Source organism: Leuresthes tenuis, unplaced genomic scaffold (assembly GCF_036924035.1).
Source record: "Leuresthes tenuis unplaced genomic scaffold, fLeuTen1.0.hap1 SCAF_10, whole genome shotgun sequence".
Taxonomy (NCBI): Eukaryota; Metazoa; Chordata; class Actinopteri; order Atheriniformes; family Atherinopsidae; genus Leuresthes; species Leuresthes tenuis.
In genome coordinates this window covers 2,900,981-2,925,418 of record NW_027325364.1, presented here as the reverse complement: position 1 = coordinate 2,925,418, position 24,438 = coordinate 2,900,981, and the positions used below count along the sequence as shown (strand labels likewise).

Sequence of the window (24,438 nt, the reverse complement as noted above, 5' to 3'; positions counted from 1 at the left end):
ATTATATGCAACTAAGACCAGGTGCTTGATATAGTTTCTCATTATCTTATTTCATTCATTGCTTTTAGACCAATGTTCCTTATTCAGTCTTTTAACCGCTGTGTCACACAAATATTTATAATTTCATGTTTAACTTTATCTCATGTTAAAGTCCTGATGAAATTAGATGTTTAACTGTTTATATCTGAGCTGTTTTATGTCATTTATCAGCTGCACAGCTGAATCCGACCCAAGGAAAACCACCTCTGTAGTTCTTCCTGAGCCAGAGATGTCTCTGGAAAATGTCGATGTGCCGCAGATGATGAAATATCCAATTTTACGCTGAAGTAAAAGTAAAATTGGAGTAAAATTGCTCCACTATCTGCAGCCACAGAGCTTTGCAAAGTGCTTAACCTCAGTCCATCTTTACTTCTCAGAGACTATCCTCTCTAAGGTGTTCTTTTTATGCCCAATCAAAATGTGACTCCAGGACAGATAATGAAATGCATGAAAACTCAAAGGCTAATGTACGTGGGTAGGTTTATTTGTCCAAAAATACGTGGTTAAGGTAAGAAAAACAACAATCTTCACAAAGCTTTTTACTCTGTGGCGGCGGTTTGTGGCTTGATGTCATCTCACGGGTTTTGAGGCCTGGATTGTGAGAGTTTTATCTATCTGACATGTAGAAAACATTCATGTTTTACAGTTTGTGTTGAGACTTGGCAGCTTTTCATGCTACTGAACTGTTGGCAGTTAAATTCATTTGTTGAAACATGTTCCTTCAGCTGTTTCCTTTTCGTTTTAATTCACTTAATTGTTTTCACACCCTTCGTTGAGACATTTTCCTGCCATCAGATTCAAGATTCTAATTTCCATTCTTGCGTTTTACATACCGGTTACGCAGCCTTCTTAATACACATGAAAACACAGACATACCTGTGGCTCAACCGTAAGCTAATCTGTTTGTAAAAGTAGTCTGCAAAGGCCTTTCAACATGAATCATCAAGTACACTCACGGCTCCCGCTGCACTTTCATTAAGAGATGGATATTATGGCTGTACAGAAATATAACAGCTGTTATATTCTGGGATTTATAGCTCAATGGGATCAATAACACAGAATCCTACAACCTGTATCAGATGCTTTTCTTATGCTACATCCATTTTTACTGCGTTAAACCCTTTTTTCTGAGAAAAAGGGTAAACTGCAGCTTTGGTATCCAATTCGAGGGAGTTTGCATGTTCTCCCTGTGTGGGTTCTCTCCAGGTACTCCGGCCTCCTCTCATCCCCCCAAAAAACATGCATGTTAGGTTAATTGGTGACTCTAAATGGTCCCATAGGTGTGAGAGTGAGCGTCCAGCCACTGGGGAGCACGAGCCAGTTTATTTCTAGGGTTGCGTCAGGAAGGGCATCCGGCGTAAAACGGGCCAAATTGATGATGCAACATCGACTCTCTGTGGCGACCCCTGATGAAGGGAGAGGCCCAAAGAAGAAGAAGATCTAATATAGGTAGGTATGTGCAATATAAGCACGTATCATATTTAGAGATGAACTGATTATATGCAACTAAGACCAGGTGCTTGATATAGTTTCTCATTATCTTATTTCATTCATTTTTTTAGACCAATGTTCCTTATTCAGTCTTTTAACCGCTGTGTCACACAAATATTTTTATAATTTCAAGTTTAACTTTATCTCACGTTAAAGTCCTGATGAAATTAGATGTTTAACTGTTTATATCTGAGTTGTTTTATGTAATTTATCAGCTGCACAGCTGAATCCGACCCAAGGAAAACCACCTCTGTAGTTCTTCCTGAGCCAGAGATGTCTCTGGAAAATGTTGATGTGCCGCAGATGATGAAATATCCAATTTTTACGCTGAAGTAACATTTTTCCAAAATTGCTCCACTATCTGCAGCCACAGAGCTTTGCAAAGTGCTTAACCTCAGTCCATCTTTACTTCTCAGAGACTATCCTCTCTAAGGTGTTCTTTTTATGCCCAATCAAAATGTGACTCCAGGACAGATAATGAAATGCATGAAAACTCAAAGGCTAATGTACGTGGGTAGGTTTATATGTCCAAAAATACGTGGTTAAGGTAAGAAAAACAACAATCTTCACAAAGCTTTTTACTCTTTGGCGGCGGTTTGTGGCTTGATGTCATCTCAGGGTTTTGAGGCCTGGATTGTGAGAGTTTTATCTATCTGACATGTAGAAAACATTCATGTTTTACAGTTTGTGCTGAGACTTGGCAGCTTTTCATGCTACTGAACTGCTGGCAGTTAAATTCATTTGTTGAAACATGTTCCTTCAGCTGTTTCCTTTTCGTTTTAATTCACTTAATTGTTTTCACACTCTTTGTTGAGACATTTTCCTGCCATCAGATTCAAGATTCTAATTTCCATTCTTGCGTTTTACATACCGGTTACGCAGCCTTCTTAATACACATGAAAACACAGACATACCTGTGGCTCAACCGTAAGCTAATCTGTTTGTAAAAGTAGTCTGCAAAGGTCTTTCAACATGAATCATCAAGTACACTCACGGCTCCCGCTGCACTTTCATTAAGAGATGGATATTATGGCTGTACAGAAATATAACAGCTGTCATATTCTGGGATTTATAGCTCAATGGGATCAATAACACAGAATCCTACAACCTGTATCAGATGCTTTTCTTATGCTACATCCATTTTTACTGCGTTAAACCTTTTTTTTCTGAGAAAAAGTGTAAACTGCAGCTCTGATGAGACAGATGAACTGCTCAACTACACTTTTATTTAATTATGTGAGTCATTTGTTTGCATTATTTCACAGATAAAGCAGTTTAAAAGTGATGGCGGCATGAAAATCCGACTCTCTCAACCTTATCTTACCGTGACATTACGAACGGGGCATTATGATACCGTGAGCCAGTTATCTGGATCATTTTCCAAGACTTTCTGAGTTGTTTCATGTAGAATTTGTCTTCAGTTAAGTTTCACGTTTAAAGACTGAGCATGTGAAGGCTGGCCGTAGATATCAGGCCAAAGGCATTCAGTATTCATATTTATGTAATAAAACCCGAACATTCATGTTGCATTCTGATCTTTAATGTTTCCGTGAAACAATGTGTGTGACGTAGTCGGCAGGAAATGAGCCCCTGTGACGGAGGAGGACAGTGAACACCATCTTGTGGTCAAAAGTGTGTTTACATCCTGTATAAAAGTAAGAATTCGTAGCTTTTTGCAGCTTTTTAGCTCTCAGGGTCGTTGTTATGAACCTCAGCGCTCTGTAAGTAAATGATCTGAGTCCACAGAAGGACTTTGTTTCATCTAAAAACACCGGTGGAAATGGTCCTTTCTTTCCCCACATCTTACTTTCCTGCTCCTCTCCTCTTTGAGGTGTTCACACTTTGGGATTTTCATCCAGATTATAGCTCTTTAACCCCTGCAGGAATATCCGCCTCTCTGCCATCGCTGAGGAAAGAAAATCACCCTTTTTAGTGTCTTTATTTAACAGATTAACACCGAAACAGACCTAAAAACAGTAATAATGTGAGGCAGCTTTGATAATCCTCAGCTCATAAAGAATTAGTGCTTATTGATACATGCACATGTATATTTGGGTGAATTTAATTCAAGCCTCTGGACTTGTGATGATGGCTTTCTTCACCAATGGCTGGTAAATCTCAGCATCTCTGACGCCCTGCGGACACACAACACATTTAAAACCTGTGCATAGTGCCAACGAGCCATTATGCATGATGCGTTGGTTCATACCTCGCCCCCCCCCCTGTAGCACAGAGCCCTGACGCTCAGAACAGCAACACTGATGCAGACACACAGCTGAAGGGCGGCCAGGGTGATCAAAGTAATGTCCACGCCGCTCAACAACCTCTGACAGACGGAAAGGAGGAAGCCATTTAATCTGAACACTTGCAGGTTTGATTTGCTTGTGCAGAATGTAGATTTGTTTGGTGAATGTTACACAGGAAGTCAGTCTGTGTCAGACTCACCTGAGCTAAATACGCCACATATGTGCAGTTCTGATCGGCACTATGAGCTGGGATGGTGCCGCACATCCAAATGACCGAGAAATTTGCCAGATGTAAAGCATAGAGTACAATGCCAACAATGGAGAAAATGGATCCAACGATGTTGACGAGCACAGCAAAGGCCATCTGAGGAGAGAGGTGCTGTTATTAATGCGATGGTAGGGACCCACTCTGAGGATTTCAGCTTCAGAGTTCACTTACCGAGCAGGCAGAGGGGCACATGTCAGCGAGAACTGACACAACTCCGGCTGCGATGAACTGAAGGGGGGCCAACAAATCAAGATGAAAACATTACCAGTTAGTTTCTTAACGACAAAAAGCACAATCTGTGAATTATTCATCTTTCTGAGGAGCTCCGGGTTCCTCTGGCTTTGTTCTGGATGCAAAAGGAGCTGATGTGCAGGTAAATCTAACCCGAAGCAGAGCACGAACCCTGCATTGTAGCCTGTGTTGTTCATTCCACCCAGCCTCCCTGTAGCCTCTCATGAACCCCCCCCCCCCTGCAAATATAACTACACGTTATAGCAAAGCAGACATCAGCTGTGTTAGATCATGTGCTTTCTCAATAGCCTGTTTTATGCCTGTATTTAAAAGGTTCTTTTAGTTTGAAGCTTCAAGTTCTCTTCAATAACACTCTTTTGTGGGTTGCTGCAGTTTCTGTAAAATCAACTCCGATACTTTTGTTGCAGCGGCGGGCGTCAATGACGTCATCCCAGTAGACGAGTGTGTAGAAAGCCCTCTATAAGCCCCCCCCCGATAGCCGCCAATAACAACAACACAGCAGCTATGAGCTAACAGAGCTATGAGCTAACAGAGCTATAGCACACGTTCATTCATTCATTCTTCTTAAAGTATTGGTGAAATAAAGACAGATAATGCCTTATTTAGAGGCTGCATCCTCTAAGCCCCGTTCACTCCGTTATATGGATCTCCAGTTATCTAAATATCTTCCGAAGGACGCCGACTTTCACCAAACTGTTCTCAGTGAGCAGATGAACGTATTTCATGCCAGAAATGAGGTCCAGGTTTAAAAACACCAGAGATCTACTTTAAACGCACTTGGTAAGGGTCTGGAAAATATCGCTAAAATTCACTTTCATAGAGTGAGAATCTTTGACGGCATCTCCAACGTTGCCATGGCAACGTGTGCCACAACACCTTAAAAAGAAACGCCATGTAATGGTACCCTGGGTGTTGACCACAATGGCTGCCGACCGAGCGTCGGCATGCGATGAGTTTAAAGGGTTTAAACTTTTACCAAAACACCCAGCCAGTAAGGATATGTGTCGGTTCGTTCTGGACCGAGTCCAACGTTGAACACGCCCACCATGACCTGTACAGTCTGTGAAAGATTCAAAACCGTGAGATCCACAATCTGTTTTATTTGAACAGAGAAACATTTTAATGACTCAGATTCCTCTCACCCCAAGGGCTCTGATTACGCAGCTTCCCGTCATCGCTTTGTTCACCGAGCAGCAAAGTGGACGCAGCGGCGGTAACAAGCTCTCTTTGTCAGTCACCACGGTAACCACAGTTAGGGGGATGGACATCTTTCACCCCTGCAACAGATAACTGAGATTTTAGGAGGGATGAATTGAAGGTATTTTTAAATTCAGTTAGAGTAGAAAACTGTTGGGTTAAAGCAAACTGACACACAAATCAGCCATCAAACCAAATCAAATCAAGCATCAGAGTCGTACTCCAACTCTACCCAGAAGGTAAAGAATCTTCTGTCTGTAAAGCCCATATATGCAGTTTTCTTATTGCTCACATTTGAATGTTGATGCCTGAACTCGGCCTCAGATCCATCCATTCATCTCATTTCTGCCATTTATTCGAGACCAGGTAGAGATTCCCAAACCTTCCTCCCTGCACCACCTCCTTCAGCTCTACCAGGGGGGCACCAAGGTGTTCCCAAGCTAGTCAAAAGATATCAAATCTCTACAGAGTTCTGCCTCAAAGCCCCTCCCAGTTTGACATGTCTGAAATGCCTCCCCTGGACGCCGTCCTGAGGCATCCTGACCAGATTTCCCAGTCATCCCAGCTGGCCCTGTGACCCCCTCCTGACAAAGCTGCTCACTCAATCTAAAAGTGACCCCAGACACCCTTCAGAAGAAGCCTGCTCCTATTTTTGCATTTTCCTTTTTCCAGGCACTCATCACAGCTCATGACCATACCTGAAGGTTGGGAAAATATCTGACAGCTACCCCCATCTGCTTGGTGAGAAACTGGTCCATCCAGGTCCATTCTTCCCCGACTCACAACACATCAACACACTCAAACTCCTACACTAGAGTCAGTGAGTCACTCCCAACCTGGAGAGGGCAAGCCAGCCTTTTTCCAGGTGATCACTCTTTACATGGCTGCTGGACTTTGGGGCCCAGACCACCCAGGGCCAGCTGGGAGTCTCTGCTTGATGCAAGCCGACTGATCAGAAATGGCTGCAGCTGGAAAAGAGTCTGACCATAGGTCCACCAGACCCAAAACTACTCCGTGTCAGGCGCTCATATCATTCACATCTGGGTAATCGTATCAACTGGACGTGTTAAAAGTGTTAGTTTCTGTAAAAATGCATCTGTCAGCGCTGAATATGCACTTTCTTTGGGTGAATTTTTATGAGCAAATCCCCCAGATCAGACATGAAATGACAACAAAGAACGAAGATTAACAAAAGTGATTACAGCAAACAGTATTCAGCAGTCTTAAAGAGACACTCAACAACCGTAAAGACCAACAAATGGCAGCAGAAACCAAACCATCGCAGCCCTGATGCTCTGCTTGAGGCGCCGAAGAGGATCATTCACATACTGCTCAGTCAGCATTTGGTACTCATGCATCTGAGTATTTTGAGGTAAGAAAATGCTATTTATTGATATTGTAGAATCAGCCCAATAACATAAAATGACGAAACATCTCTCGGTAATGGCCCAAATTCCCCAATTCCATTGTAAATCATAGCAATTGCTGCACAAAACATAAACTATATGTCTAAACTTCACTGTTTTGTAACATCTTTTCATTCCCTTTTGCCCGGTTCATCCACAGTTGTGGGTGGCTGGATCCTATCCCAGCTGACACTGGGTGACAGGGGGGTTAGACCCTGTGCAGAACGCCAGTATCGGAACAACAAAGAGTTCATAGTGAGCAGATTAATCAACTTTCACAGCTTCTTGGAGGTATTTGTCCCTCTGAAGCACAGCTGAAGCATTGTTCACAAACAGCTTTTTGCCATTTGAAGGGAGGATGTTGTAGAAAGTTTGTCTTATGATTTAAAGTTAAAAGGATGTGATAAATGTTTTCACTAATGTGTAATATACCAACAAACCGTTTAAAAGAGGCATTTTTAAAGCCATCTTTTCTCTTTATTCCTCTATTATGCAGGCATCGAAAACATGAATAAAAACATGCAAATCACACAGTTTTCAGAGCTCAAATGACGGAATATTAATCTTCAAATTAATTCTTATAACTATAAATGTGTCTTTACAGCAGAACACTCACCTGCTGAGTTCCCTCAGACTTCCTATAACTCTCACAGTTTGCTTTTCCAATCGTGAGTTCAGGCACCAGCAACAAAAATGAGACTTCCTGTCACTGGTACTTCAACTTAAAAGCCAATCTGAATAGATAACCAGGGGATACGGGATAGATCCGATGCTCGAGTAAAAGTAGGAACTCTGCAGATGTCTCTAAGTATATTACTATTAGACCTGCAGTAAAAGCTGACCTAATGTTGCATGTGTCTGTGTTGGAGCCCGGGCTCGAGCTGTGACTCTTCACAGAGTGAAAGACCCTTAATTAAACTTAGTTTTTAACCTCTTTATCTTTTAATGAACAGTTTAAATAACAAAGAAGCTATTGTGGCTTAAAACTACCTGTTTGCATTTGAGCATGGATGCATTTTCCTTTCTGCACCTGCCACAAAGCAGCAAACGGGGGGATAGTCAGTGTAACACGAGTCCATGCTGGTTATGTATCCTCCTCTGCAGAAATCTGTCTCTTTTCTTGAGTTAGACGCTGTTAAGTCACTCATTTTATTTTGAATGTGGCCATGAGGAAGGTGGGTATTTTTGGAAGAGAATGAGTGAGTGTAGGAATGTCCTTAAGTCTGCAAACAGTCAATAACATTGATCAACAATCCTATCAAATGCAAATATGGAACTGTGTCACAGCTGTGGCTTTTCTTCCAGACTGCAAGATTACACTTATTGTCCCTTTCTTGACATTTTTTGTCAAAATAAGAGCCTAGTTTGTTTCACACGCTGCCTTTTCCTTCAGTGTAACTGTTCAATCTTAAGTGCAGCTGCTTCATCTTTGCACATAATCTCATAATTAGATCCCAGAAAATCTCTCTCAAACACCAAAGGGACTAAACGTTTCAGAAATTCACTTGTCTTTGATTCACCTCAGTCTCCTCCTGTCACTGCTTTACACGAGAAAAGTTTGAATTAGATAAAGAAGAACAAGCGAGGGAACCCAGAGAGGAAGTGTTTCATCTCACTGGAATGTCCTGCTTCAAATGACCACAGCGAGAAACATGTATTACCGATGATGCAATAATAATTACATGTTTTAAGCTGTTTTTTTTTAGTATCTGAGGCAGCCAGACATATGAAAAGAAAGCAAAGCATTTCTCACTGAAAAGGACAAGAAAATGTCATCATAATGAAGTCAAAACAGACAATATGAAGAGATTTGAGGAGTTACCGGAAGTGTTGCTGATACACCATTTGTCCACCAGAGGGCACTATTTTATATATACATTTCTTTATAAAAACGTTTTTTAACGTTTGACTCAATAGACACAACACAACAATCCAGTGAAACACTCAGAAAGCTTAAAAAAGCAACACTTTTAATGTAATCTACTAAATGGAAGGTTTCTCTGCTGTGTGAGACTGGGCTGCTCACATAGAGAAGAATCACCTCTTACACTTTGGCTCCATTCGTTCTGCCGTATCTCCGTTGCAAAGGCGACTTACTTCAGCATAATTTACTGTAGTATGTGCTCACTGACATTTGATAAAGTTTGGTATCGAACACAGGGTTAATATTCCTCACAGCTTCCAGTAAGAGGAGGTACTTCCGGGAACAGTTTGCCAGAGTCCGTCCTGCAGCTGCGCACCAAATTAACCATCAGTTTATTGTCTGCTGGGTTCGTTTTGCTTCTACTCTTAACAGGTCAGTCTCTTCGTTACGTTGAATTAGGCTTATGACTACTTAATGTCTACATTTTAGTCCAGCACCGCGAGCAAAACAAACCAAACCGAGCAAGTTTGTAATTTGACACCAGAAACTTAAAAACAGCTCAAAGTATTTGGATTTTTAGGAACCTTTGGGCATGATGTTGATTTTCTTGCGCGGAACTAAGCAGATGTATAAAACAGCTGATTTCAATGCTCACTGTTTCTGGTGTTAGGCAGAGAAATGCATCCCCTGCTGGTCCTGCTTTAATAGGGACCATAGCGACAAGTCACAGCCAAAGTTTGGGAAAGACAGAGTTCTCCCTTCCGATATTTTTGATAATATTCTAATATAACAATTTTTGACATAATGCATTAAATATAATATTTTACGCAAACTCATTCGTAGTCTTAAGCTTTTGTAGAGAACTATTTTTCCGACGTGCAGATCAGTGCAACATGCATCGCATCGAGGTTAGATATGCTGCCATTTGATTGGCTGAAGGTCAGCCTCTCTCGTCATCGCCCCCCATGAGGACACGCGCTGTGTGGTAGAGTTGCTGGAAGATGCCGCGTTGACGGTAAAATATCAGATTGGCTGTTGCAGACAGGCTTGACGCCACAAAATCACGAAAGTAAATCCTCGCATTAATATTTCGTTTGGGCTCAACATTTCTGCCCGTGTTTCTGCTTTGGAAATAGAAAAAGTCACTGAAAAAGAAAAGAGATATCAGAAGTTATTTCACCGCCCAGAGAGTAAGTGGCAGCTTAGTACCCACCAAGGGCGTAACCATGGTTTAGACATCGGGGGGGTCCAAGAAAAACAAAATTGTTGAGTGCATTATCTACAATTCTTTATTTATATATGAAAAATTGGACATTTAGAACATAGTTTAGAGGACTAAATTGACCATGGAAGTTCACATCTAAAGGAATAGTGTAATTTCTCCGAGACAGTGACTGCCCCCCCACTTTGTTTTGGTTAGTTGCTTACTGTTTACTGACCTTAAACACACCTACCAATTACAATTATGCTCTTCCAGTAGTTCTGTAGCAAATAGGACAGCTTCCAATGGAAAACGACCAAATACCCAAAGCATGTTTATGGAAATATTTTAATAAGGACAACTAATGATGTAACAAAGTACAGACTTTTCCTTTAACAAAAAATGTGCCGAGGACTTTTAAGTCCAGGTTCATTTCTATTGTGTCAATGTCTCAAAATGTGCATTAACAATGAAAAGTCTAATAGTCTAATGTTATTTTTGTTTTAAGTTTTTTATTTTGAAAGGGGGCGGAAGTTTATTTTGTTGATTCTGTGTTGGATTTCCTGTTCTGGTACAATCTGCTCTGTTGAGCAGCGGCTCCGTCAAAAGTAGAAGTCCAACGTAAAGATAAGGAGAGCCGCTGCTGAGACGGCGGCGCGCCCGGCGGGTCACTCTCATTGAGCCGTTACGTTCCCACGGTAACCGCGGCGCAGCCGTTACGTTCCCATGGTAACACACGGAAATAAGTTGAAAATAAATAAGACGTAACAAGAGACCGATCCCTTGACAGGGTTCATAAAAGGAGAACATGCATTTTACATATTTTCTTCTGTATATTGGGGGGGACAGGTTGGTATTTTCTCAATATTGGGGGGGGGGCACGACGCCCCCAAAGAATGCGTGGTTACGCCATAGCTACCCACACCATGTTAGCCTTCTGGGACCTTCTCAACCTCACAGCAAGGCTCCAGGTTGGACCCCCAGCTGCATGTTCTCCCCTGTATGTGTGGGTTCTCTCCAGGTTCTCCGGCTTCCTAAAAACATGCTGTTGGGTTAACTGGTGGCTCTAAATTGTCCGTAGGAGTGAGTGTGGATGGTTGTTTGTCTCTGTGGGGCCCTGTGATGGACTGGTGATGGACCCCGCCTCTCGCCCCATGCCAGCTGGGATGGGCTCCAGGCCCCCCGCGGCCCTAAAATTGTATAACGTGGGTATAGAAAATGGATGGATGGATGCTTTGATCACATATTTCATGTTCCACGTCTTCATTTAGCTTTACTGCTTCCTTGTGTCTAACTGTTAGAAGATTTAATCTGAGATAATCCAAATGAGTCGTCTTCTCACTCGTGCAGGAGCCAGTTTGAGGGATTCAGCGTGTGCCGTCTTGTCTGCTTCAGCCTCCAGGAGAAGGCAGGATGTCTCTCACCATGAGCAAATCCGACGGGGTCACCGTGTTCACTTTGACCTCTGACCCCCAGAGTCACTGGCCTCCTTTGTGCCAGATCATCAGATCCCTTTGCTACAGCCCCCTGTGCTGCTCGGTGTCTCAGCAGCTGAGGAGGGTCCTGAGGACGTCTCTGTCGGTCCTCGGGGTGAGCGGCAGTCTTTGCTGTTTCCAAAATGCTGTGATTTCTTATTAAGAGCCTTTTCTTTCATTCTCACCTGGCTCAGTTTGGGAATAAATCGTTTGCTTGTGGAAACTGAACCCACCCTGCTGCTGTGTTCATATTACAGCCACATATGAATGTCCTCAGGTGTTTCTTGGCCATTTTCTTCACAGATGTGTATAAAACTGAGAGCGTGTCGGTGTCTTCGCCCCAGATGCTTATTGTTCTGTCTTCGCTTTCTCTCTCACAGGTCATACAGATCATGGTTGGGTTGCTCAATATTGGCCTCGGCTGCATCTTCCGCTTTACTCGTGGTTTTTCTTGGTGGCGTCTGGATATCACTGGGTACCCTTTCTGGTTGGGAGCACTGGTAAGCAAGTGACCCGGCAACCCTGAACAGTTTAAAACTGTTCCTTCGAAAGCTTTACCGAAATACTTTCTCCCACAGTCCAAAAACATGCAAGTTGGCTTAATTAGTGTCTCTAAATTGTCCCAAAGAGTGTCTTGTTGGTCTCTAAGTGGCCCTGTGATGGACCATGACAGCTGGGATAGATTCCAGCCCCCCCCCTGTAACCCTAAACTGGATTAATCAAACTGATAAAACAGATTAATGTGTTAAAGATGGATGGATTAAACTTTCTTGTCACACACTGGATAGAAGCTGGCGTTTGGCTGATACTGTTCTGGGTTTTTTGTGCCAAACGTGATGGATTTCTGGCTGTTGTCTGAACTCTGATCAGTTTATCTGGTAAAGTGGGGGTGCAGGGTTGCAAGGGGAGCCACAGTATTTTAGTGCATAGTTTATTCTGAAGGCTTTGTATGAATACTGCTGCTACAGTCGTATCTCTGAGCAGATGGCAGCAGGGTAGACAGGCTGGAGCTGGCTGGGTTTTATCTCACAGAATCAGTGTTTGTATTAATGCTACAGATACAGATGATGTTCTGGTTGCTTTTAACACCCATCTGCAGATCCTTTTTCCTTTGGCAATGGATGTGCCACTCCACACATATCTCTGGTAAAATATTAGAACAACGAGGCAGAATGTGCTTTGAACCTCCCTTTGTATCATCTATATAATATAATATCTAATCATCTTGAACCAGGGTTTTTATAATTTACTTCATCCGGTTTGTGAAAAATGAGGTTTTAAAGTGTGTTTGAATATTTAAGCAACACTGCAGCTCTAACACCAGATCAGAAAACTGAATATTTGCTTTATTTCAACACATAATTCCACTGAGACAGCGCCATGAAACCTGATCATCAAACTAACTGCTGCAATGAAAAGATGTTCATGCTTGAAGTGAAAAACATGGCAGGATTAATGGTTTCTGGTTTCTGGAGAAACTCTTGTATTGAGCATATTTACCACCGGCTTCATGCTGCTAAGTCTAAGTTTGCACATGAGGAAGTCTCTTTGGAGCTCAAATTGCTGTTTATTCAATAGAATATGATACGCATTGACTATGGTTTTGGTTTAAAATGTGAAAATAATCTTTTTTTTCCTCTTTTGTCCAGTTCACTGTGTTTGGCATTGTGTGCATTCTGTCTGAGAAGTACCCAAGTCCTTGTCTGGTGAGTAGTTAATCTAACACTTGTTACTTTAGAGCAATCTAAGTCAAATCTAACAGACAATCAGTGGGTCTACATGATGAGATTAACTGGATTACAGCTACAGTCGGGTTCTGCTCCTTATCTGAGGGTAATTATCCTTGGATATATGGCGGTGAATAAATGGAATCACTGGCACAAAGCATGTCATACCCCGGTACCATAGGTGGCGCTGTCCCCATTTCAGCTATCGCTAATAGAGCCACTTCCTGTTGACGTCTTCACCACCAACAACAACAAACTCAGGCATTCAGAAAGATGGCGAACGCAGAGCGAGATGAAGCTGCGTCCCTCTACATTTAGTTTGTGATGAGCTGGTTATGGCCAGGATTGGACTGGTAATCTGTGCATTCTGGAAAAGTCCAGAACGGCCGTCGGCCCTGTTCAAAAACGGCCATTAACGGCCGTTTTTTGGTCCCAGTCCATCCCTGGTTATGCACAACGGCGCATTCTCGCGTTGTTTCTTTCTTTCTTTCTTTCTGACGACAGCAACAGTAATATCGTCTCCTTCGGCTTCCGGGTGACGATCGCGGGAAAAAATCTGGAGCATGACCTTGTGCAGAACGCTCGATCCGATCCACTGTCGTCTCCAGGCACGTTCGGTGTGTTTGGATCGAGTCTCTGAGTCTTAACCCGATCCAATCCGTTTTTTTGTCAGATTAAGGCGTCTACATGAGCTGAATAACTCAATCTTTATTGTAATTTAGCCATTAATCCGATCCGATGGCGCTCATGTAACCGCACTGACTGTCTCATGTGTATTTTCTACTTTTTTGGGTTAGAGTTTGACTTAATTATTGTCTTCTTGAATTATAGAGTGCATTGTGTTACGTTTTGTTTGCTTGTAACTGACTGCTCTTGTATTTTAGGTCACCCTCAATGTGATTCTGAACCTGGCTGGAGTTGGTTTTGCCATTGCAGGCATTGTGCTTTACAGCCTCCAGTTAGGATTTGCACATATTTGGTATAGCTGTGATGATTACAGTGACGGATACAGAGCTACGCAGAGGCCATATTCTTCGGAGAACATGAAGGAGAACTGCTTGGAAGTCAAAGAAATGGCTCTGGTGAGTTTGAAGGTCATTACCACAGTCAGTTTTAACAGCTTCCATCTGTGCTTATCCCCTGAGCTGCTTTCATCTCAAATTTCGTTGTTCCACCCCGTGACAATAAAGACTATTCTATTCTGTTTATGTTGTGTATGTTTATGCATTTAGCAGACGCTTTTATCCAAAAAAAAATAGCCTAAGGACCCCTACTGGAGGTAGTACCTTTCATGCAGGGGGTTTCATCCCAGGTCTCCCACACGAAAGGTCCCTATCCTATCCTATCCCATCCCATCCCATCCCATCCCATCCCATCCCATCCCATCCCATCCCAGGTCTCCCACACGAAAGGTCCCTATCCTATCCTATCCTATCCCAGGTCTCCCACACGAAAGGTCCCTATCCTATCCTATCCTATCCTATCCTATCCTATCCTATCCTATCCTATCCTATCCTATCCTATCCTATCCTATCCTATCCTATCCCAGGTCTCCCACACGAAAGGTCCCTATCCTATCCTATCCTATCCTTTTCTTTTCTATTCTATTCTATCTTTTGAATCTTCTTTTTAAAGCAATAGAAGCACACATTTCAGTAGAGAAAAATATCCTCTTATTACATTAAAGATGTCAGTTAACCGACATCCACTCACGTCTCTATTGAGGGTTTATTGTGAGGTGTAGTGATATCTAGTCTGAAAAGTGCAAAATGCAACCAACTGAATACCCTCAAATCAAACTGGCTGCAAAAGAAACTCAAAAGACTTGCTTTCGATCCGCTGTTTGGGATCTAAAGCTCCTGGGCCACTGCAGATTGAAGCCTGAAGAGTTGAAGGTAACGGTGTTCTTTTTGTCCGGTCAGATCCTCCTGAGAAGCATCAGCGGTGTTCTGGTTGTCTTGTCAGTCTTGGAGCTCTGTGTCGTCATCAGCTCCGCTGTCTTGGGGATCAAAGCTCTGAGGAGCGCTGGGAAGGAGCAGAACGAGGTAGAGAATGGACCATCGAATCTTTTATTTACCCTGTAAACTCTTTGAGTGCTTTTGTATCAGTCATTATGTGAACGTTTCTGAACTTTAAGGTGAAGTAGCTCATTTAAAACTGTCTCTTAGGCTCCATTTGGACAGGAATTAGGGTCTTTAGGAGGGTTGTTTCCTCAACTATCTTCATTTCCACTGCAGGAACCAGGTGCTAAAAAGGGTTCTGGCTTCTGTGGGACGTATTTTGACCTGGTATTTACCCATATTGCCTTGGTAGGGAGACACCGTGATACTCTGAAAATTACCCAGACCCTTCAGAGTGGAGCTTGTGGTGCTGATATATCGACTTCTTGATTCATATCAGTGTTTTTTCAAACCAGATATAAAGAAAAAGCGCGTTTAAGGTCTTAAAATCTGTTACACGTCTCTGAGTTAAGCCTGCTGTGACACTCAAGTGAAAAGAGAGCTTTTAGACTTTAACAGACTTGATCTACCCTGAACCTTAGACAGCAGTGGAAATGCAAAAGACCCAGAGCTGAAACAATCTCTAAGCTTCTTGGAAGAAATCCCCCAGGACCAATAAGTTCCAGGTGCTTTGGTTGAAATGCTACTTTAGTTTCTAAGAATTAAATTGCCGATTGGACCAGCTGATATGAACCAAACTGCCACTTGGGCTGCACACAGTTTATATAAATAATTCTGATTCGGAGGAATTGGTGTAATTCACCCTTTGGACAGAGGCAGCCGGCCGTTTTGACCTGGTTTCGGTCGTTATTTTCAGTTTAAAGTCTGCTGCACATCTACTTTTTTAAACATGCTTTCCCATTATGATTTCTCTCTTTTAGAGCTCTGATGACCCAGAACTGTGCCAACCACTGCTGGAGGAAGTGACCACTAAGCCTGGCATCTAAGTGTCTTTTATACTTTCATTGAATACGAAGCATAATCCTTTGTTCTTCTGACTCACTCTACTGCAAAGGTTTATTCAAACTCCAGCTGTCTCCTAACTTCTGGGTCTTTTCCAAGAGTTGCTCAAAGAAATGCTCTTCAGCGGTCAACTTGCACTTCATCATATTGAATGTGCTGCTTTACGTTTTTATATTGATATTTGACGTTACTATAACCACTCATTCTTCTAATTAGCATTGTGCCTATATTCACAGTTGTTGGTTCGAGGGTTCATGAGCGTTTGTGGCATGAGGGAATTTTATATGTGCAATATTTACAATATTAAGCAAACAAATAAAGTCATCAAAGCTGTGTGCTGTCACATCTTTTATTATTCTCAGTATTTTCTGTGAAAAACTCTGCAGTTGCTCATCTTAACTTTAGAGGGAACTGTTTGCTTTGTCTTGGTTTGTCTTGTTCTCTCTGATTCTCTAAAACTTTTAACTCCAGTAATTATTTCACTGTTCCAGCAGCAACATGTTTATTGCTCAGATATAATCCTTTCCAATGGTGCTTTGAATGGGCTGGTTCGGTTTAACAGTCTGTTCTTTTACTCAGGAAGGCACCCAGTAAGTAGAATGACCAACAAGTATCTAACTGGCAGCCATGATGAGAGATCTTATTACAGAGGTTAGGAGACTGGGTGGGAATCTCTGGTAGTGCTTTAAACTGGTTCAAGTCCTATCTCAAGGACAGGAATTATTTTGCTGTCTCAGACCAAATGGCTATAACCTGTGGGGTTCCCAAGGGGTCAATCCTGGGACCCCTATTGTTCAATCTGTACATGCTTCCATTAGGCCAGCTGATACGGAGCTATAATGTGTCCTACCTCAACTATGCAGATGACACTCAGATCTACGTGTCACTGATGGCAGGAGGACACGGGCCTGTAGGTACATTGTGTCGCTGCATCCAACAGATCAGTGTGTGGAGGCAGAACTAAACTCAGACAAAACTGAAATTATTGTCTGTGGCCCACAGAAACAAAGAGAAAGGGTCATCAGTCACCTTGAGACTCTAAAACCTAATAATCAGGTTAGAAATCTGGGGGTAACATTGGACTCAGACCTGAACTTTAACAGCCACATTAAATCAATAACATCAGTAGCTTTTTACCGTCTAAAAAACATGGCCAGAATCAAAGGAACTTAGACTTAGAAAGACAAATCCATGCGTTTGTCTCCAGCAGGTTGGACTACTGTAACGGCTGCTCACTGGGCTCTAAACGGGCCGTAAGACAGCTGCAGGACATCCAGAACTCTGCTGCTCGAGTCCTGACTAGAACCAGGAAATACGACCATATTAGTCCAGATCTCAGGTCTCTGCACTGGCTTCCTGTCGCTCAGAGAATAGACTTTAAAACAGTTCTGAGAATAGACTTTAAAACAGCTCTGCTCCTGTACATCTCTGACATGTTGGAGCCATATGAACCAGCTGGGACTCTGAGGACCTCAGGGAGGCGTCTCCTGCTGGTGCCCAGAGTCAGGACTAAACAAGCTGAGGCTGCCTTTCAGCTTTATGCTCCTAAAGTCTGGAGCAGTCCTCCAGAAGATGTGAGACAGGCCTGAAATCTGTTTAAATCCAGGCTGAAAACAGTTTATTTAGCTGTGCATATGACAACTGAAAGTATCTATCTGCACTCTGTCTTTTTAATTTGATTAATTAATCCTTTATTAATCGGAAATAATTCAGCCCCTTCCTTCCTTGACGTGTACCAAAGAGGTCATGGACAGACCATACCCTTGATTTCATGTTCCGTGGTCTGCTTTTCGTGGAAATAAGGTTTATATTCTGGAGAATTCTTCATATAATGACAGAAACTTTACAAAGAAACAGTTGCTTCGTAAGATCTGAGTAATGCATGCTTTTAGGGATTAAAACCCAACAAAAAGGTGTGGTCTGAGAGAAAGAGAGAGGGGTAAGCATTGGGTGAACATGTGACAAAAGCTAATAAGCAAAGAGAAAAGAATTCAACTCAAAATACAATAAAAACTGGAATAAATTGTGCTTTTGCAGCTGAAGCCTCTTTGGCATATTTTCAAGCAGGGAACATTAAGTACAATCTTGCCTCCTTGTTGAATAACCATGGCTGGTAAACATCCACATATTTGGATTTGATAGGATTGTTTCTCTGGATCTGGACTGTTCACAGCTGCCAAAGAGGGAGACATTCCTACTCTGACTCATGCTCCTTTACAAACATCCACCCTCCACATGCAGAACAAAACAGGGGACTTAAGAGCTTCAACCTCAGCTCCAAACCATTTATTATCACCGCTGCACCAAAAGAAGTGCAGGACTGTGAAGAGATACCTGTTAACTGCCATCTAAAAAGAAGGGAGCATGTTTCCACCACTGCACTGGATCCTGAAGTCTGTTTGCTGCAGTCCGAGCAGCGGCTCTGTGCACCGACGGCAGGTGCTGACCTGTGTAACTGCAGCTCTGGGGGTGAGAGGAGTTATAAGACATGTCTTCACCTTTCACCTGCAGCTGTTAATAAGTTGATAGAGGCTCCTGTCAAAGACGCTGAGGTGTAAAGGCTGTGAATATGTTGCAGACTGTCCAGATCATGGTGGGCCTCCTTAACATCGGACTCGGGCCGGGACGAACAAGCACACATCCCGGGGACTTTACCAGCCTGGGAGCTGCTTACTGGCTGGGTACTGTGGTAAAATTATAATGTTCTGAGTTCTGTTTCTCATTTGCTAACTGTTGGAGAGATTTTCAAAGCAGTTTTTCATTTTGAACTCAATCTCTGTCCAAATGTAGCTGCCTTAAACTTAAGAATGTATGTAGATTAATGTATATATGTATATATTGGCTGCTTTTTCACTCACTTTCAGTCTAGTCCTTGTACCTGATGTGTTTTTTTCTTTGCTAAGCCACTTAACTCTGACCTTTGAACCATTCAGGCAGAAAAAAGGCTCCTAACTCAAGGGATGAACCAGTGTTTTGTCGACACAGAACAGACAACTTAGCAAAGAAGCCATTTTAAACTGGATCTTTAGGCACTTTGTTACCAGCAGCCTGTCACAAAGACACATAATTTGTTCCCATTTCTTTAGTTGCATCTATGAAAAACAGCAAAGAAAACACAGTTTGACAGACAGGGACTAAAAGAAGAATCAGCTCGTATCTTAACCATGAAGACTGGTGTGAAACAGCTTCAACACACTTCCTGCTCTCACAGCTCCGCTCTACCCACATGTTTCCTTGTTCCCTCCCCTGCAGATCTGCAGGCTGATGATGAGTGTAACCAGCACCTGGTGAACTGACAGGCTCTGTTCTCTGCACCGAAACATGATTTGTAGATCAGAGCTCAGACTAGTTTCAGCTTTGAGGAAGTGAAACTCACTGAGTCACTGCTGCTGAGAGGAGAAATGGCGCAGACAGGAGCTCAGCTGGACCGAGAAAGCATCTCTTGTTCGATCTGTTTGGATCTGCTGAAGGATCCAGTGACTCTTCACTGTGGACACAGCTACTGTATGAACTGTATTAAATCCCACTGGGATGGAGAGGATCACAAGGGAATCCACAGCTGCCCTCAGTGCAGGCAGACATTCATACCGAGGCCTGTCCTGGGGAAGAACACCATGTTAGCTGATTTAGTGGAGCAGCTGAAGAAGACTGGACTCCAAGCTGCTCCTGCTGATCACTGCTATGCTGGAGCTGAAGATGTGGCCTGTGATTTCTGCTCTGGAAGAAAACTGAAAGCCTTTAAGTCCTGTTTAGTCTGTCTGGCCTCTTACTGTGAGAAACACCTTCAGCCTCATTATGATGTGGCTCCATTAAAGAAACACAAGCTGGTGGAACCCTCCAAGAACCTCCAGGAGAACATCTGCTCTGGTCACGATGAGGTGAAGAAGATGTTCTGCCGCACTGATCAGAAGTCTATCTGTTATCTCTGCTCTGTGGAGGAACATAAAGGCCACGACACAGTGTCAGCTGCAGCAGAAAGGACTGAGAGGCAGAGAGAGCTGGAGGGGAGTCGACAGCAAATCCAGCAGAGAGTCCAGGACCGAGAGAAAGATGTGAAGCTGCTTCAGCAGGAGGTGGAGGCCATCAATCAGTCTGCTGATAAAACAGTGGAGCACAGTGAGAAGATCTTCACTGAGCTGATCCGTCTCCTCCAGAAAAGAAGCTCTGAGGTGAAGCAGCAGATCAGATCCCAGCAGGAAACTGAAGTGAGTCGAGTCAAAGAGCTTCAGGAGAAGCTGGAGCAGGAGATCACTGAGCTGAAGAGGAAAGATGCTGAGCTGCAGCAGCTCTCACACACAGAGGATCACATCCAGTTTCTACACAACTGCCCCTCAGTGTCAGCACTCAGGGAGTCTACACCCTCATCCAGCATCAAGATCCGTCCTCTGAGGCACTTTGAGGCTGTGACAGCAGCTGTGTCAGAGCTCAGAGAGAAACTACAGGACATCCTGAGGGAGGAATGGACCAACATCTCCCTGAGAGTCTCTGAGGTGGATGTTTTACTGCCAGAACCACCAAAGAGCAGAGCTGGATTCTTAAAATATTCATGTGAAATCACACTGGATCCAAACACAGCAAACAGACATCTGTTCCTGTCAGAGGGGAACAGAAAAGTGACTTTAATGGAACAAACTCAGTCTTATTCTGATCATCCAGACAGATTCACTGAATATTTTCAGGTCCTGAGCAGAGAGAGTCTGACTGGACGTTGTTACTGGGAGGTGGAGAGCAGAGGGGGGGGGTATGTTGCTGTAGCAGTCGCCTACAAGAACATCAGCAGAGCAGGAGGTGGGGATGAATGTGGATTTGGTTATAATGACAAATCTTTGGCATTACATTGTTACCCAGACAGTTATAGATTTATGTACAACAACAAGGAAACCTCCATCTCAGGTCCTGTATCCTCCAGAGTCGGAGTGTACCTGGATCACAGAGCAGGTATTCTGTCCTTCTACAGCGTCTCTGGAGCCATGACTCTGCTCCACAGAGTCCAGACCACATTCACTCAGCCGCTCTATGCTGGACTTTGGGTTTATGGTTATTATGGAGCCACAGCAGAGTTGTGTGAAGTGGAATAAAGGTATCCTGTCAGCTCTTTGCTGTTTATTTGCTGCTTTTTCCTGGGTTTGTGCAGCCATGGAGGATATCACTGCTAATGATGAGTTTTATTCACAGAAATGTTTCTCCACATGAAAATCTAAACTTCTCTGAGCTCTAAATGTTAGTTGGATGCTTGTGTTGATGTGTCTGTATGTTGTTGTTTCTCTTCCACTTCATGGAGCCCAACAGAGAGATCAGCAGACCTTCCTTTATCACAGACTCTGTTCACATCTCATCACTCTGTAAATGTAAAATTATTCTGGAGATACACTGACTTTGATTAGTTTCAGAGATCAAATATTGCTGCTGTTTTCTAAATCAACCGACAGATGAGGAAGTCTGTTCTGAGGTGCTCAGAAACGGTCATTTCCAGGATCAGCAGGAATCAGGAGATCCTTCATCAGCTTTAATGTGAGAACCAGTGAAGATTTTCACAGCAAATACCACTTTGAAGGAAAGTGTTTTCTTTTGTCTTCATTTCAGTGTTTGTGTGAAATCTGACGGAGAAAATGTCAAACTGATGTGAGGGTATAACTGAGGCAGTTTTCCTGTAACAGCACAAAGTTCAGAGTTCATGTTCAGAGCAGAAAATATTTGACTTTCTTCAATAAAACAGCTTCATCTCAGAGAAATGAGTCCAGTTTTCTTTGAATTTTTCTTTCCTCCGTTTCTCACTCAGAAAGATTTGATCCACATGCTTCAGATGATTAGTTGTTATTCTGTGAGCTCTGTTGTTCTGACGTTTCTTCTTTAACAGCAAAGAAACATTTTCCTCAGATGATAAAAACAACACGAGAACCGATGAGAACTTCCAGAAAGAGCTATTAGCTGAAAACTTGGCATATCTCAGCATGGTGTGCAGTGTGTCCTTAAAACATTTGAGGAAACTGGACAAGTGGAGGACAAAAGAAGAAGTGTCAGGCCTAAAAAACTATCTACAGCAGATGAACAGGATCTGAAAGTGATGTCCTTAAGAAAGAGGAAAAAATCCAGCTGTGACCTGACAGGACCTGAGAGATGCATCTGGACCTTCAGCTGATCCATCTACTGTTGGCCCAAGCCTCATCAGAAATGGGCTCCATGGAAGGGTGGCTGTCAAGAAGCCGTTCTTAAGGAAGGGAAACAGGGAGAAAAGGCTGAGCTGTGCCAAATGACACAAGAAGTGGACTGAAAATCAGTGGCAACAGGTCTTATGGAGGGATGAATCCTCCCCAGAGCCCGGACCTCAACATTATTGAAGCAGTGTGGGATCATCTGACAGAGAACGGAACAAAAGGCAGCCCACATCCAAAGAAGAGCTTTGGGATGTCCTTCAAGAAGCCTGGAGAACTATTCCTGAAGACTCCTTAAAGAAATGACAGAAAGCTGGTCTCAGAGGGTTCAGGCTGAGTTGGAGAATAAAGGAGCTCAGAGCAGAGATTCACTTTAAAGCTGCTGAGAACTGAGAAAAAACTCTGTTTCTGCCTCATATTCTTTATTCATGTTTGACCATTTCAATAGATTTTTATTTTCAGTTTACTGGGAAATGCATAAAGAAATGAGAGTGTATCATAGACTTTTGCCCCCCCCCCCCCCCCCCCCCCCCCCACAGTCCCCTCCAAACTTTTCAGGAAATGAGCAGGCAAAGGCAGCCAAAAATGTTTAAAATGCTTTCATGTAATTTTGTTTATTCAATTTTTTTGTTCTTCGGAATGAACAAAACTATGGATATTTCTGTTTGTGTTTAAGATTCTTTTCTTTGCCTCTTTTCCAGTTTTTTTATGACAGCTACTAACACAGCATCTTCTCCCCTCTCACCAGTTCATTGTAACTGGAATCATGTCCATTTTGGCTGGACAATTCCCTTCTTCCTGCCTGGTGAGTAAAACTAAACGACATACACACCGTGCCTCAGCTTTAAAACGCAGAACAGCATCAACTTCTGCTTAAATCTAAGTTTAATGGCTTGAATCTTATCTCTTAGATGGGCTTCTCTGTGTTCATGAACATCGCTTGTGCGATCCTCGCCATCACTGGCATTGTGCTGTATGTCATAGACCTGGGAGACGCCTCCCTGCTTTGGATATGCGACCGCGGCCTGTACAATGCTGCCGTTTACGACGACAGCTGCAGGAATGTGGCCCGGTTCGCTCAGGTAAGCAGACACAGCAACACTTTAAACAGCAGTTTATGAATTCCACTGCATAAAAGCTTTATTTCTCCTCCACCCACCAGAGTTTACTGACATCCATGGACAACACATTGATCGTCCTGGCTGTTCTTCTGCTGTTTGTCTGCATTCGTTTTGCTGTTCTGGGCATCAGGTTTCTGATCGGTGGGATGAATGAGGAAGAGGTAGGCAGCACCATGACAATGCACAGTAAATCAGATTGTATTTCCTCTTTCCTCTGTTAGAACAGTTTGTCATGAGGTGTAAAGCTCACATTGTACCATTCATGATTATCATGTCTGTCCTTATGACCGAGCACGTTTTTTTGTGTCATCAGGGTGATATGGATGAGGAAGAGGAGCTGGAACAGTTCAAAGATGTCTTCCTGATCAGTCCTGGAGCTAAAACCCGTGATGCATGAATAGAAAACCCATCGGTGTCACAGTTCATCCTTCCAGTCTCCCCACCTGTCCCTCTAGCCCAGTTATTTTCCACTCCAACCTCCACTCCAACTGCACTCACCTGCAAAGTCAGCTTCAGCTCACGAGCCCTGCTGCATATAAGCCTCTCCAGCAGGCTCACCTTTGCCAGATTGTGTTACTGCCTCCATGTAAAACTTTTCATCGTTTGTGACCTACCTGATTTCTTGTTGCCGACTAGGGCTGAGCGATTATCGATACCGCGATATATATCGATATTTTGTTTCCCGGTAAAGTATCGATTTTTCAGTCGCGAGTATCAACTTTTTTTTTAACAAACTTTATTGAAAAGTGGGGGCTGGATAGTGTAAGATTGGTATGATTCCCACCTTTCATGTGGGTGACCTGGGTTCAAATCCCCTGCATAAAAGGTATTACCTCCAGTAGGGGTCCTTAGGCAAGGCCCCCTTACCCTATCTGCCTACCTGTAAGTCGCTTTGGATAAAATGCTAAATGCTTAAACATAAACAATAGTCAGCTGTTGCAATTAGTGAAAACACAAAACATTAACATAATACAAAACAATGCCAGGAGGGTTCACATCATAGAAAACAGTGATAAAAAAGTGCATAGCTCAGTGG

General features: G+C 43.0%; 3 protein-coding genes across 5 annotated transcripts in view; all 3 read left to right on the top strand.

The window, feature by feature from the left end:
- The first annotated feature begins 9,118 nt into the window (after positions 1-9,118).
- Positions 9,119-24,438, top strand: part of LOC140315936 (membrane-spanning 4-domains subfamily A member 6C-like) — a 139,479-nt gene continuing 124,159 nt past the window's right edge. Inside the window, exons 1-7 of one of the 3 annotated variants that reach the window (XM_072393551.1) lie at positions 9,119-9,195; positions 11,315-11,554; positions 11,820-11,939; positions 13,089-13,145; positions 14,051-14,248; positions 15,089-15,211; positions 16,048-16,484. In XM_072393551.1, the coding sequence (XP_072249652.1) occupies positions 11,378-11,554; positions 11,820-11,939; positions 13,089-13,145; positions 14,051-14,248; positions 15,089-15,211; positions 16,048-16,113 (741 nt within the window). In that variant the 5' untranslated portion in view covers positions 9,119-9,195; positions 11,315-11,377 and the 3' untranslated portion in view covers positions 16,114-16,484. Of the gene's footprint in view, positions 9,196-11,314; positions 11,555-11,819; positions 11,940-13,088; positions 13,146-14,050; positions 14,249-15,088; positions 15,212-16,047; positions 16,485-24,438 lie in introns of those variants that run through there. The other 2 variants (XR_011917298.1, XM_072393550.1) reach the window with 2 other exon arrangements.
- Positions 18,391-23,799, top strand: LOC140315820 (uncharacterized). Its single transcript, XM_072393396.1, has 7 exons — positions 18,391-18,598; positions 18,708-18,818; positions 23,030-23,086; positions 23,193-23,363; positions 23,444-23,588; positions 23,624-23,655; positions 23,716-23,799. The coding sequence occupies exons 1-7, from the start codon at positions 18,494-18,496 to the stop codon at positions 23,797-23,799; spliced, it is 705 nt and encodes a 234-aa protein (XP_072249497.1). The 5' UTR covers positions 18,391-18,493.
- On the top strand, positions 19,392-21,846 carry LOC140315922 (tripartite motif-containing protein 16-like). The gene has a single exon (XM_072393534.1). The coding sequence runs from the start codon at positions 19,531-19,533 to the stop codon at positions 21,205-21,207; it is 1,677 nt and encodes a 558-aa protein (XP_072249635.1). The 5' UTR covers positions 19,392-19,530; the 3' UTR covers positions 21,208-21,846.

Bases quoted from the DNA above. Each gene is read 5' to 3' on its own strand.
- LOC140315820 (XM_072393396.1), top strand. From the start codon at position 18,494: ATGTTTCCACCACTGCACTGGATCCTGAAGTCTGTTTGCTGCAGTCCG. The intron at 18,599-18,707 runs GTGAGAGGAGTT...AATATGTTGCAG, and splicing joins GTGTAACTGCAGCTCTGGGG to ACTGTCCAGATCATGGTGGG. The intron at 18,819-23,029 runs GTAAAATTATAA...CCCTCTCACCAG, and splicing joins CTTACTGGCTGGGTACTGTG to TTCATTGTAACTGGAATCAT.
- LOC140315922 (XM_072393534.1), top strand. From the start codon at position 19,531: ATGGCGCAGACAGGAGCTCAGCTGGACCGAGAAAGCATCTCTTGTTCG.